Source organism: Toxorhynchites rutilus, chromosome 1 (genome assembly GCF_029784135.1).
Source record: "Toxorhynchites rutilus septentrionalis strain SRP chromosome 1, ASM2978413v1, whole genome shotgun sequence".
In the NCBI taxonomy this organism is placed as follows: domain Eukaryota; kingdom Metazoa; phylum Arthropoda; class Insecta; order Diptera; family Culicidae; genus Toxorhynchites; species Toxorhynchites rutilus.
The window spans coordinates 86,473,102-86,488,096 of record NC_073744.1 but is presented as its reverse complement, the minus strand read 5'-3'; the positions used below and the strand labels follow the sequence as shown (position 1 = coordinate 86,488,096).

At 39.6% G+C, this 14,995-nt stretch overlaps 1 protein-coding gene across 2 annotated transcripts in view; it reads left to right on the top strand.

Annotated features, from left to right (window-relative positions):
- The window catches only part of LOC129772878 (forkhead box protein O), a 217,191-nt gene that overhangs the window by 159,671 nt on the left and 42,525 nt on the right, over nucleotides 1-14,995 (top strand). For both annotated transcript variants that reach the window (XM_055776415.1, XM_055776410.1), the window contains 5 exons: nucleotides 5,926-6,148; nucleotides 6,339-6,423; nucleotides 6,601-6,864; nucleotides 7,305-7,467; nucleotides 7,545-7,713. In XM_055776415.1, coding sequence (XP_055632390.1) covers nucleotides 5,926-6,148; nucleotides 6,339-6,423; nucleotides 6,601-6,864; nucleotides 7,305-7,467; nucleotides 7,545-7,713 — 904 coding nt within the window. The remainder of the gene's footprint in view (nucleotides 1-5,925; nucleotides 6,149-6,338; nucleotides 6,424-6,600; nucleotides 6,865-7,304; nucleotides 7,468-7,544; nucleotides 7,714-14,995) is intronic.

Here is a 14,995-nt window from a genome sequence, read left to right as displayed (position 1 = left end):
TGTCAGCGCAGGGCTGTATACTTTCGGAAGCCCGAAATGCAAAACCCTGTATAATGTTTATTTACAGGGAGTCGACAAAGAATCATATTGTAATATTTGTAGATGGTTCAAAAAAATATTCCACCATGCATTCTTACTCATCAAAAAGGTAGGGCATTTTAAATACCACCGTCCCCAAAAGGGTTAAGCAACTTTGCCTACTTGCAATATTCTAAAAAGAATTAGACTACATGTTGAAAATAAAAAAAAAATTAAAACTGTAATGAATTCTACAAAATTCATTTTTCTCAAAAACGATTTTTTTTAAATTCTCAAAAAACATATATGACTAGCCCTTATAATTTCCAATAGTTCCAATGCGAGCGAATATTTCACTCGCTGTGGATATGTCATTGCTATCGACACATCGATCCGAGCCATGGCAAAGGCGTAATTATAAAGTGTTTTTCACGATATTTGTAGGGAAAAATCAAGCTGGGTCATCATCGTTGGCTTACAAGGAAAATTATTCTATTCCTAGTCGCCCACCTGTCTGATTTTCACACGTTACTAAAATATGACATGTACAAAAGGAGTCGTTCCCAAAAAAATATTAAAATTAAAAGAAAGTATCGTTCGCTCCAAATAAATGTTTCGCATAGTTTGTTTACTAGAGTTTTCTTTGATCGAATTCGATGTTGAAAACAGTCACAATCATTTGAAGTTAATGAAATATTTATTAAATCATTAGAAGCCTTTTGAAGATGGTGAATTTCTAAGGAATTTTATTGTATCAGGAGAATTCTTGTTTGAAAGTTTTTTTACAATGAATCTAAAATAATTGCTTCAATGAAAGAAAAGTCACTGTCAAGAAACACGATTATGCGTAGAACAGAAGCTATTAGTAAACATTTGGGAGAGATACTGAAAGGAAATATTGATGATTTCCAGTTGTTATTCTTATACCTCGACGAATCAACTGATGTCACTAAAACCGCAAAAATGTGCGTATTTAAAAGAATGTGTTTGCAGGATATGGGCAATACCAAATGAAATCGACGAATGATATTTGATTCAAGACAAAGTGTGTATTCCGTTTGGTTTTGAGGAAATATGAGTTTTCCACAGTTTTCAATAGGGCGTATTGATTTTAGTAAGAGAAATCTTTGATAATTTATATCTGAAAAACTATGAGTCGTATCGAAATAGTGTTTTAGAAAGATTTATAGAGCGTTGATGTTCAAACGTGAACAAATTTACACTGAGAAAAAAATAGCACTCTTCTTTCTATTTACGAAAATACTTTACCTTGCAATATTTAAAATATGTAGATTTTTTTATCATGCAAAATAGTCATGTTGAAAATTCAAAAAATGAGTCCAAGATGATAAAACTACTTTTGACGAACTTTGAGGAACATCGAATTTTTATGATTTTTTTATGAATCCTGATGTGATTTAAAACAAAAAGTTACAGGAGGGTTGTGTCTGAGACACGACCGCATAATTGACGTAGGATTCCGTTAGGTTATCTGTTAATTTTGGATATGTTTGAAGAATTACATCGTTAAACTCTTTGATAATGTTTTGGTGGTCTTGAAAAGGGCCGTTTTGTTTGGTTGTTGGGTATTGTTTACTCACTCCACCAGTGTTTACCGAGTGATAATGACAGTAATGATGACAGAAATATGGTAAATAGTCGTTGGATGATGCGTATCATATAGAATATGCCGAAGTGGAATGATATATGATGAAAACTGCCCTCTGTGACCCTCGACGAGATGCCTCCTGTGTTATGTATGGATGAAAGAAAGGAGAAAAAACTCACCAATGTAATATAAGATGAGTGAAAATGAACACAGCAAAACAGACAGCTTAAACCGAACGAATGTGCTCCCGTGGCCGAGTGGTTAGCGTCATAACTAACATGCCGGGTGTTCGGGTTCGATTCCCGTTCTGGTCGGGGGAATTTTTCGTCAAAGAAATTTCCTCCGACTTGCACTGTGCGGAACACACCTTGGTTTTCTTTTATGAAAATTGGAATAAATCGTTTCATATATCAAGTCATTTTTAACACAACTGCTACCATACACAATTTTACACTTACACTTGTGCTAAATTTTTCACAATACACGATCGGTAATTGATGAGAAATTTTACGAAGTAACGAATATTAAAGTTGCAAATTTAAATTTTATTTACTAGAATTGATCGTATCACTCACCTTATTTGCAAGATAAAATGCCTCCGACTTACATATATTTGAAATGCTGATTTCCCCCGGGCAGCTTGCTTTTGATGTCTCTGTTAGGGAACACATTCCGGTGGGAACAAAAGCTCCCCTTACTATGTATTTGTAATGCCGATTTCCACCAGACAGCTTACTTTTGATGTCTCTCTTAGGAAACACATTTCGGTAGGAACAAATGTTTCCCTTACTTTCATGTATATTTGCAATGCCGATTTACCCCGGGCACCTTGGTTTTGATGTCTCTGTTAGGAAACACATTTCGGTAGGAACAAAAGTTCCCCTCACTTTCATGTATTTGCAATGCCGATTTCCCCCAGGCAGCTTGGTTTTGATGTTTCTGTTAGGGAACCGCCGCATGTTTCGTCAATTTCGACCAATCAGAAGTGGGTATTTCAATGTGCTCCCGTGGCCGAGTGGTTAGCGTCAAACCTAACATGCCGGGGGTTCGAATTCGATTCCCGTTCTGGTCGAGGAAATTTTTCTTCAAAGAAATCTCCTCTGACTTGCACTGTGGTCACGCGTATTCTAGAGCTTGCCACTCAGAATGCATTCAGGGCGTGTTATTTGGCATAGAAATATCAACTAAGTACTAATGAAAATGACGCAAGTAATACTACGTTGAGACGGCGGAGTTCCTCTAGGAACGTTAGTGCCATATAAGAAGAAGAAGAAGTGGGTATTTCCGTTAGTATAGGGGTTGAGATGTTTTAATTGTTCGATAGTTAGTTTCATGACATATTTTAATTTATTCAATATAAAAAATTGTTATGGAGTGCCGAAATAGATTGACTCATGAATTTCATCAATCCATCATGAAATGACTGAGCAACAAACGATTGAAATTGGATAATTTTCACGATGTGCTCGATTTTCGAATTTCAATTTGTACCCCAATATGTTCCCGAAAGGTGTAATCCAGGCGTTGGCGTAAGCAACCATTCTCGAGATATTTAAAAAAATATTTCTAATTATTTTTTTTAAAGAAAATAGTCCCTCCTAATACGTTTGTCGTGTTGTACTGTCATGTTTATGAAATTTTATGAATTTGCTTATAACTCCCTACAACTTTTCCAAATATATTATTATGGTAAGAATATATGTTTAGAAGTTACGTTGGAAAACATTTGAAAACATGTAGGGAAATATGGAACATAGCGATATTTAAAAAACATTTTTTTATGTTAATACAAACTTTTAACATATTATCGTGTTGTACAAAAATGATTAACTTGTTTACGTTATGCCTATATTGTACCTGAAGTCATGTATCTCCAAGTTACCTCTGTATATTTATAAAAAGCTACTCAGATTCAAACATCGTTTGTCAGTCGAAGAATCTTCCTTATCTCTATGTAGAGATAAAAAGCATGATCCGTAAATTTTTAAAGATGTATTTAAAAGTATATTGCATCCCAATAACTTAAGTTTTTCAATCACTGACACGGTTAAGAAACGTTTTTTAGATGAACGTTTCTTACCGTTTTTCGGAAACGGTCTACAACACGAGAAAATTTTGTTGCAGTCCATTGTAGTATACTGTTTTGTTCATTCTGTAAGGCACTCTATACGACACTCTATAACAGCACCAAAATATTGCCATCATGTATGCCAAATCTACTAAAATACCCAAATTGCCTAGGCATAATTTTTCTATTATCGAACATCGATTGTTTTCCACTGCACAGAAATAAAGGATACCGCCGCTGATATCTTATTTAACTCGTTACACGTAGGATATGGTCGAGAAACAAAAAATTGAACGGTTGCCCACACTCTTTTTTGTCCTCGTTGGAAACGATGGCACGGCCCCCAGAAGCTTTAAATTTTAATTTTCTGGGCAAATCGACTGGAAAAGCTCGTACGTATGTTTAATGCCCGTCCATTAATACCACTTTTAGTCTCCTTCAACGTTCGCGGTGTCTCCGCCTTCGTTTGTAGGGCTGTGTAGGGCTAGACAAAAAAAGGAATCGACTACGCTAAATTCTGTGTGTTTTTTTTTTTGGTTGCGAACCACGATGGATTTGTAGCGGAAACATATAATACTGATCTGATTGAGCCGTGAGAAGCAATCGATCGCATCCAATCTCTTTTTTATGTTTGCTCGCCCTACTGCTTTAAAAACTATTTCAATTATTAAAATGAAAGAGTAATCGAGTTAATGAAGAATGAAGGCAAAAGTTAGGAGAAACTTCGAAAGATATGTAAGGTGAAATCGGAAAACTTTGGCAATTATTGGTTACTTAACTAAATTGAATGTTGTCCTTTATTGTCCATATGGATGCATGATATTCATATAGAAACGGCGATTCGAGAAAATGAAATTGTACGGAAAGATGGAAACAGCTCCCACACACAAGATATTCTCACCCAAAAAGACATTACATTTCCATCCGAGACTCTCGGCGTGGACATCGCAACCCATCGATAATGTAATATGCTTCATTCGGTAAACTTTTAGCAATAACTTCTGGATCTTATCGATGAGGTTCTTCTTTGTGCTGCTTTTGCTGCGCATAGAATGGAATTATAGATGCAGTAAAATGCTGTTCCAGTAATTTGTGCAAGCTAGTTTGGTTTGTTCGGTCGTATAATCTGGACACACTGTGTGGACGACACATGCAGATAATTGCTCTCTTTCATAAAACACGAAATGGAAGAAATGGCACTGGGTTATCCGTTTCGTGATTTGGAAAAAGGAAAAAAATCACTTACATGAATTGAGATTTAGCCTATTTTTCATTCAAAAGTCTTCATTGTAAAGTAGTGTTTCATGATCCGAAAAAAATTCTAATGAATTTATTATGGTGCACAAAAAGTGAAATTTAGAAACCTTTTTTCTAACCATATGGTCACAGTGTAAATCGGCCACCCTCGTTATGATTTCATATTAAAGAAAGCTGGTGAACTATTTAACTAACTCTGTAACTATTTAACTGTGTAGAATTTTTAAAACGATTATCTATCGGTAGAAAATTATGACTATGACTCACTGTGAGTTGAGCAGCGTTCAAATACGTAAATTTCAAACCACGAAACGGATAACCTTGTGAATTGTAGTTCGGATAACGGTGTTTCCAAGAAGATTTTATCATTTAAGAAGAAAAGAATTTCGTTATCAAGATGAATAACCTCTTCAACTGAGCACTATTCAATCTAGAACAGGCAAACTTAAACACAGCTCTGGTAAAACTAACGATAAAAGATTCCATCTAACAAATAAACTACAATAAATACAAACACAACTTCTGATACAATTACACACGTCAGTGATCGAAACAGGCTCATAAATATTTCTAGCACTGTAGGTTACAGAGAGATGACAAAAATCTTTTTCTCAACCATATATCTTAGCTCATTCCCATACAATGCGACTGTGTCCTTCGGCAGGACCGAACGCCACTCTCTCCAAAAGTGACAAAGATAAAATCGCACTGAAACGGCTAACTGAAACCACCGCCTCTAGAGGGGCTCGATGGAATGGGAAAAGAAACGTCCCATGGACAGAGCATCTAGAGGGCTTCCCTAAAAGTTCTATACATATTATGTGAAATTAGTCACCCCACCGATAGTTTATCTCTGTGAGGTTTTCTCGTCATCGATTATTTATTTGTAATTTATTCATTTTTCTTTCTGTGCTGGCTTCTGCGATAAATTTTCATCTTTCGTCTTTTTTCGGTCTCTTCTCCTCCATTGCAGAATTCAATCAGACACAATCTATCACTGCACAATCGTTTCATGCGAGTACAGAATGAAGGAACCGGTAAATCGTCCTGGTGGATGCTGAATCCGGATGCGAAGCCCGGCAAATCGGTCCGCCGGAGAGCCGCCTCGATGGAGACATCCAAGTATGAGAAACGACGGGGCAGGACGAGAAAACGGGTCGAAGCGATCCGACAGCAGGCGGCTCTTGGGTTGGCAAGTGAGTACTTCCCAGCGAAAATACGCACCGCAATTCATACACTTGTTGTCTGTTGCTAATATAATTTTCAGTATGCGAAAGTATTTCTACTGTTTCACAAATATTTAATACCATTATCTTGAGTTATTCCGATTAAATTTCCCTGAAAGTGAACAGTATCTACGATACACTTAATATGGTTTCGTTACAGCCAACCCTCTGAACGATGCTACCCCCTCCCCAAGCAGTAGTGTTAGTGAAAATCTGGATTCGTTCCCCGAAAGTCCGCTGCATAGGTATGTATCTAAGCTAAGTCACAGTGACCACAGTTCTGCTTTCGATGTACTCGGTAGATTTTTTTCCCATGGTTTCGTGAATGAATTTTTTAAACACTAGATTTGCTGCTCTGAATTTCGGGTCATATTTTTGTTTCGTTTGTGATTTTATGATTTACATGTTTTTACTATTATTAGTGGTACCTTTCAACTGTCCCCCGATTTCCGGCAACGTGCCTCGTCGAATGCGAGTTCTTGTGGTCGCTTAAGTCCAATCCAGTCAATAGTGGGCATCGAAAACACATGGACCTACCCGCCAGACCTGGCGGAACTATCAGACAATCCGGACGCCAGCCAAACAGTGGAACCAGAGCTCAATGCACAGGGGCAGACGCAGTTAGACCAGTTGGCTGGATCACTAGCAGATGAACTCACTCTACAGCAGACTGATTTCTTCAAAGGGTCAGTATAGCAAAAGCAAAAGTGTGACTCACTCATCAATCATCCGTATCGCTCAGTGTAACTGCGAAACTAACGAAACAATATCATTTCTCTAAATTCAAACGATGAAGAAGGGTCTAATCGCAAAACCTGCAGGTTGACTGGATTTATTTTGTTTCTAGATTATTTACTTTTTTTGCTTCTCTGGCAGTGTTTTTGATGTAGCTTTTTACTAAATGCAACCGAAAGTAGGTTAGTTTTTGAAGATTATACAAGCATGAAGACTTAACTTTATTCACAGTTTCTCGAACGTAAAATATAACTGTCACTCCTTTGATGCTTTTGATTAATTATTTACATCTGCATGTTGAATTCATTAATAGCGAAACGCGTTCGTAGCTCAATCAATGTTGCTATTATCAAAGTGTATTTCCTCTCTTCTGACCATACTTCTGGAACAGATTCAGTCAAACTTCGATCCATAATCAACCTCCGCCGCCATATCAACCACCGCAGCCGTACTCCCTGCATGCGACTGTGGCTCAGCCGTTCGGTTTCCAGAACCAGTGTCCTATCCACCGCCTGCAACAGTGCACCTGCATGCTGCAAAATAATACCCGTGAGGTAAGAGTATAGCTCGTTTCATAAAACTGCAGAAATGATCGATTCACACTTGTCATTGCATCTCTCCATCTCTTCAGAGCATGTCGCCCGCTTCAGGAACTGGAATGTCGCCATCGTATCCGCACAGTGAACCATCGCCAGATTACGCCATGCTGGTGGGAGCCCGTGTGATACAGCGAACGCCTTCCACGAGTCCCCCCTTGACGCCCAACACCGTCTGCGGTATGGTCACTGCGCCTCAGAGCGGTAAGTTTATATTCGCTAATAATTAGGATGAAGGGAAAGAAATGTATCGTTTCTTCCGATTTCACGCTTTAGATATTGATATCTCGTCAAGTAACGATGATATAATTTCAGATTCGTGCTCGTTGAAAACATTTGGAAAATTAGCACCATTTTTTTTAATTTTTACTAGTAGAACCGGCGCAGTTCGTCTCGTCCAAATTTGATATTTTGCTTTAAATTATTTCGAATTTTTCTTCCGATTTTTTGGACCGTATATACGCGATCGATAACAACCAGTAATTAAATGAAACACTTTTCGAATTAAATTGAATTGAATTGAAGAGGTTTGAGTAAATCACCTGTTAGGCCATTCAATTTTCAAATTAAAAAAGATCAACATTCTGTTACAGAATTGATTGGTTTTCGGCATCTTCAATCACATGTTAAATAACCTGTATGTCCACAGACAGAACCGAATACTGAAGTTGAGAATATACCTCGTTTTACGGATCTTTCTACGACGGAGTAGAATACGTGTAGCTTCGTTTAGTATTCAATAATCGATTGACTTTTATTAAAGTATTTCTTTTTCTGTACCTCCGAATTCATATCCTAACTATCAATGTGTTCACACAGAGAGTACCCGTAAATTTCATAACACAGCTCTGTCCTCAGGGCTTGTTCGTCCCGACAAGTTATCTCGTTGAAGAACAGGGTGCAAGGCGAGCAATGCGAATAATTTTTCTATCACTTCTTTCCCGTCGAATCTCGAAGATTAACTTGTTCAACTTCCTATCGATTTGATAAGGACCTTTCCAGTTTAACTGAAGCTTTGAAGATCTACCCACACCGCGCTTTGGATTGTACAACCAAACAAGCTGCCCAACATCCAAGTCGATTTGATTGGAACTCTGAGTGTACCAAGTCTTCCAAACGGTTCCTCGACAAGTGATGGTTCTAAATTTCATCGCAATCGTTTTGGAGGACCTTTCCTAGCCGCACAAACTGTACACTACATGCACCATAATTTAATATCACGAGACATTCCAGGCCAATAGAACTTTTCTTTAACCTTCGATGTAGTTTTATTGAAACCATAATGGCCACCAGCCAAACCGTTGTATATGTTACAATGTTTTCGGTACAACTCATCGATCAATCTGAAAATCTGAAGATCAAGATCATCAGATCATCAGATCAGGGTCGAAGTCCGGAAGAAAGCCCAGCAATATCCTCCGCTTTCGGTCGGTGTCCTGCCTCCACAATCCAACAACTAGTTTTAAATCGACGCAGGCTAATTGAACTGCAGATAAGTTCCGTCCTTCATTGTAAGCCGCCATTGTAAAGCAGTATGTCCTAGGAATCTCACCGTGTGCTCAAGCAAAGCACACTGATTTGGATTCAGCTTCAGATTAGCATACGCAGCCCCTTAAAGATTGCAGCCAAGTTTTCAAGGTGAACTTCGAAGTTTTCTGAGTGTACAATTAAGTCGTCCAAGTAACCAAGCAAATCGTCCGAGGGAGTCCTTCTAGCACCAGATCCATGAGACGTTCTAAGGTGGCCGGACTATTACATAAACCGAAGGGCAATAACATTTGCATTTCAAAAATGGACTTTTTTCGGATAGTGAAAGAAAAAATTAATACAGATAATTGAGTTTGATAAATTCCCCATGGAAGGTAATTATATTAGTTTACTTGCAAACAAAATCTACGCCCTTGCGAGCGGCCTTTCGGTAGTTAAATTCGCCATGGCGGACGAAAACATGCGTGTAGGCATGTTTTCGAGTTCTTTCTTCGTTTTATTTATCAATTCCTTCTTGAATTTCGCTACAAAATTGTTGAAGTAGATCTTACGCTTCAGTTTTGCCCAGAAATTCTCGATGGGACGCAGTTGGGGGACGTTGGGCAGGTTCGCCGACCTGGGTACCACATCGATATTCAACCGCTCCAACTCCTCTAACGATCGCTTCGAGTAGTGGGTCGACACCAGATCCGGCCAGAACACCGCGTCTTCGCCCTTATGGTATTTTTGATGAACGACGAAACTTCCGACAAGCACTTCGTACTATAAATTTCTCCATTCACGGCCAGCTAAAGAAGGCCTTGACGCTGATTTTCAGCCACCTTCTTGAGGAACTTGGCGTGTGAAATAAACTTCACTTCGGAGCTCACTTCTTTCGTGGGGGAAGTTAAAGACGAAGTGCCCAGTCGTTGCCATCCAGGGTGTGGTAGGTCTCGTCGTCCATCACCACCGCCACGTTGCGATTCGCCGCTGCGTCATTGCCTGCAGCTCCGAGACTAGCGGACGGGAGCTCCGCTTCCTGACATGTATGTCTATGTTCGCCAGGTACTTTTTCACTGTTTGGCCGGTTGCACCGACCTCCCGGCCAAGCGCACGCAGTGATGTAGCAACTTTTCTCTCGATCTTCCTCTTCAGCACCCTTTGGAGCTTCTTGTCGCTCAGGGTCGTCGGCCGTCCGGAACCGGGCTTTCTTTCGATGCTCTGATTGTTGTTCAACAGTACCAAGATGTTGTAGGTGCCGAAACTCGCGTATCCGGCGTCCACAAAGTGCCGTACGATGGCCGTTTTCGACGCGGCGGGGTACCTTTCTTTAAACGCGCACACTTCTGAACGGAGTAGCTTCACTGTTTCCACCATCACGGTTAAAGTTCAACTATAGAGCTGTCAATTTTTTCTGCTCATGGGACTCATGAGTTACTATGGTTGATGCTGCATGGGTAATTTCGTCAGTGCATGTGAAGGTAAACCCATGAAAAATTGCGAATTTTTGTCCATTTTTTTAATGTAAACCTTACGCTAAATTTCCATGGATCCTTGCCGGTGGAAAAAGCAGTTATATTTTGGTCTGCCTCATCTAATGGAACCTGCCGAAAGCCACTCTGCATGTCTACCGTCGAAAACCATCGTGATCCATTCAAGGCCTCTTGGGTGAGATCAATCCAGGCAAGAGAATAAGAATCTTTTATAGTCAAATCGTTCAGCTTACGATAATCGACACAAAATCTGGTTGATCCGTCTTTCTTTTTCACCAAAACGACTGGTGAGCATCAAGGGCTTTGGGAGGGCTTGATAATTCCACGCGATTCCTAGAGACATCCTGATATTCTTCTAAAAGATTTGCTAGTCTTAATTTTTGATCTGAATCAAGTTTACCGCTTGACGCAGTGAAAAGTGCAGTAAGGTGCTTGGGGGGCCCGACAAAAATATTCTGACGAATACCCTAATTCCTTGAGGGTTGAATTACGGTAGTAGCACTCGCCGACAATTGTTCCGGCTTTTAAAATGAAAGGAGACGTTGAACTATTCAGCATCCAAATTCTTGTGCAGCATCCGAAATCGTCCTCGCGATGATGAGTTCTGAGTTATCTATGTTTCCTTCGACCATGAGTGTTTGTGGACTCTGATCCACAACACAATTAGCAGGAGCAAAGAATTCGCAGTTGGCTGGGATTTCCACGTTACTGGGAAGCTGGGAAGGATCTTTCCTCTATGCCGTATCGCGTCAGCGGAATTGATCCAGTCTCCGGGAATTGCAACGTTCCTCGCACGAAATCCATTTTACACGTATCTTTGGCCAAGAAATCTCTCCCTAGGATACAGTCCTCTGGAAGGTCAACGATCCAAGCTTTGTGGTCAACATTCGAAAGTTACTGTGGTTTCTGCCAAAACTGGTATTTATTGTCCAGATATGGTCCGTATGTACTTTTTGTTAACACTTGTGTTCATTTGTCTTAGTTTCTCATAGAAATTTCGACTAATGAGAGTTTTTGCTGCTCCACTATCAACAATTTCTTCGCACGGTTTTCCTTCCATGGTAATTGAAGCAAGATAAATCAATAAAATGATTGTCAATAAAATTATTGAGAGCAATTAAATCGCGAACATCATTAGGACAATTATGGTAAGCCGTAGATGCAAGTCTTTTGTCAGCATCGGAGTAGGTCATGATGTCTTCACATCGTTGCTGTTGCCTTGACCGCAGCTGTGCATGATGCGATCCTCTTCGGAACTCATCTCCGAAGCATTGGTTTAGAGAATATTTAAGAACAGAATAATCGTTGCGAATCTCTGGTGCGATATTTCGGAGAACCTCGAGAGCAGGACCTCTCAGCACCGCGGCTAGTATTTCGCTCGAAGCTCCATAGACCATCCATTGATATCGGCTCCCATCTCGAACGATATAACGTAATCAAATCAATTTTTACTTCCATAGTATATGTCCGGACTCCGGAGTAATTTTTACATGTGATGGTGTTGTGGTTCTAATGCATCCGTGATTTCTCTATGCTCGGCTGTTTGATCACAGCCAGTTTGAAAGTTGCCACTGAAGCCCGGCATTGTTGAAGTATTTGCATAAAAATGAGGGACTCTTTCACGCCGAGTGAGCTGAAGGGAGCTTTGGCCTATCGGATTCCCGGTGAATTGCATAGTGTTCAACGCTAAACTGAAATCTTTCAATGCTGACAATGCATTCATTTGATTCCGCAGGTGATCCAATTCCACTCCGTACTCCTGCGACTGTTCGTTCACTTCTTTTCGCAAATCATTGACTGATGAAGAACCCGACGCATTAAGTTCCTCGAACTTCTGTATAAGATTCCTTCTGTCCTCGTCATTCCTCTTTTGCTTCTCGGTGAACATTACTTCTAAAGCTTTATGGATGTCACCTTCGGCACCAGCATGCTGAACATCCAGATTACTTACGGAAGGTGCATTGGTAGTAGGCAATGACATAACCAATTTCGATATTATGAGGATGACTATACCCCACTTCTGACACCAATGTTACAGCATTGATTGGTTTTTGGTATCTTCAATCACAGGTTTTAATAACCTGTGTGTCCACAGACAGAACCGAATACTGAAGTTGGGAATATAACACGTTTTACGGATCTTTCTACGACGGAGTAAAATACGTGTAGCTTCGTTTACTATTCAATAATCGACTGACTTTTATTAACGTCTTCCTTTTTCTGCACCTACGAATTCATCTCCTAACTATCAATGTGTTCACACAGAGAGTACCCGTAAATTCCGTAACAATACGTGCATACTTTTTGGACCGTACATTTGTTTGGCTCAATTTGATAATGTTCAGGCACTCAGTGTAGATTTTATCATATATTTTAAACTTATATTTTAAACCTTTAAACCTTTGCTATACATTTGCTTCCATGCGTTGTCCAGAAGTTTGATTTGCATGACGAACCGCCAATCTTTGTGGATGGCGACTGCGTGAACCAATGTACGGTTCGATTGCGTCATTCGCCGCGCAGAATGGGAAGGACTATGCCACGAAAACTAAATGTGGAATATCAAGGTATTAAATAATTATCGTCGCGATTCACGATGAGAGGTCTCCAAATGATTACGTGTTTGCTTACTCAGCGAATGATCGAGAATTCATCCCAGAAACACTCATTGATCTTTAAAGTGGCCTTTGAACTTTGAAGTCTGAAGTCTCTGAAACTGAAATAAAAATCAATCGACCAACTCGTGAAGCTGTCGCTGGTGTGAAGCAGATTATGAATAAGGACAGCTCAAATTGAACGATTCCCTTCTCGGGTTTTGGGCTTACCAACACATTCCATTTTTATAACCAATTTATTTATATGATTAAAATCATGTTCGTGAAACATTATAAATTGTATATTGCTGCTGGAAATAACGACTGAGGTGCCGACATCGTATTGAAATTTCACTAGAAAAAATGTTTACATCTCGAGAACGGTTACTCCTAGGATAAAACGTGATATATAGTTTTTCATGTAGAATCGCATGTATATGCCATGTTTAATATTACTTTTCTCAAAGGGTTCAATTTCACAAAGCATTGGAGTTTTATAAGTTTTCAAAAACTCATATAACCCTTTTAATCGCAATTCAAATTCATATGGTCATATGATTATGAAAATTGTTATTCTATGTAATAGGCGTACCGGTATGTTTATTCTTTTTTTTCATAAATCATGCTTTATTCTGCAAAAATTGTTACAAATTTAATATTCAAAGTATTGCCCATCGCTAGTCACAACTTTTTCCCATCTTTCCGGCAATTCACGGATCCTTTGGCGGAAATAATCGGCCGGTTTGTCGGCTAACCACGAATCGATCCAATTTTTGACTTCATCAAAATTAATCGAATTAAGTAATCGGACGGAGCAATGTCTGGAGAATACGGCGGGTGGGATAGAACCTCCCATTTCAGCGTTTCCAAGTATGTTGTGAGCGGTTTCGCGACATGCGGCTGAGCATTGTCGGGCTGCAGAATAACTTGTCTCTGCTCGTATTGTGGCCGTTTTTCATTTAGTGCACGGCTCAAACGCATCAATTGTCGTCGGTAGAGGTTCCCCGTCGTGGTTTCAGTCGGTTTAGCAGCTCATAGTACACCACACCCAGCTGGCCCCACCAAATAGACAGCATAACCTTCTGGCCGTGAATATTCTGCGCGGCCGTCGATGTTGATGCATGGACGGGATATCCATACGTTGCCCGGCGTTTAGGATTGTCGTAATGGACCCACTTTTCGTCGCCAGTAATGATTCGATACAAAAAAAACCCAGTTGTTCACACGTGAAAAAACGGCGTTCGACTTCTCGTGCTTCTCGACGCTTCAATTCATACGGCACCCAATGTCCCATTTCCGCAGCTTTTTTCTTCATATTGAAGTAATGAAGTAACACTCTCCGCAAAACACTCTCGTTGGTACGAAATTCGACATATTCGAAGTGGCAAAAAACTATGTTGTTTACGCTTCAGCTTTTTGACATATACTGAAAATGACGCGCAATGACAGTCTTTCCAACGAATGTCTGGAAATTTTAATTCACTGGAATATTAATAAAGTTACGCCATCTGCTGTAAAACCGAAGAAAATTATCGGTACACCTAGCAGTTTTCATCATATGTACTAAAAAAATAAAAATAAGAAAAAATAGGAAAAACTGATAGGTGTCTTCCAGAAAGACGTTGTTGTTTAATGTGGTTTAACATTTTAACATGGAACAAAGGATAGGCTTTTCTAAGCACCCATCAAATTCGAATGTCACAATCCGCAAAATTGGGCTCTTCTACACAATGATGCACATCTCTGATAATGCGTCAATCTTTGGTTCGAAAGCGCGTTTGTGTCCTAAATCGTCTGTCGTTTTCACCTTTAATCTTTTCCCAAGAATTAAGTTAAAAATGAAACGACACTTTAGACGATATTAGGGTCGTTCGAATGGTTTCAACTGAATCGTTGAACAACATTCCTCAATGACAGAGCCAGAATACGTTG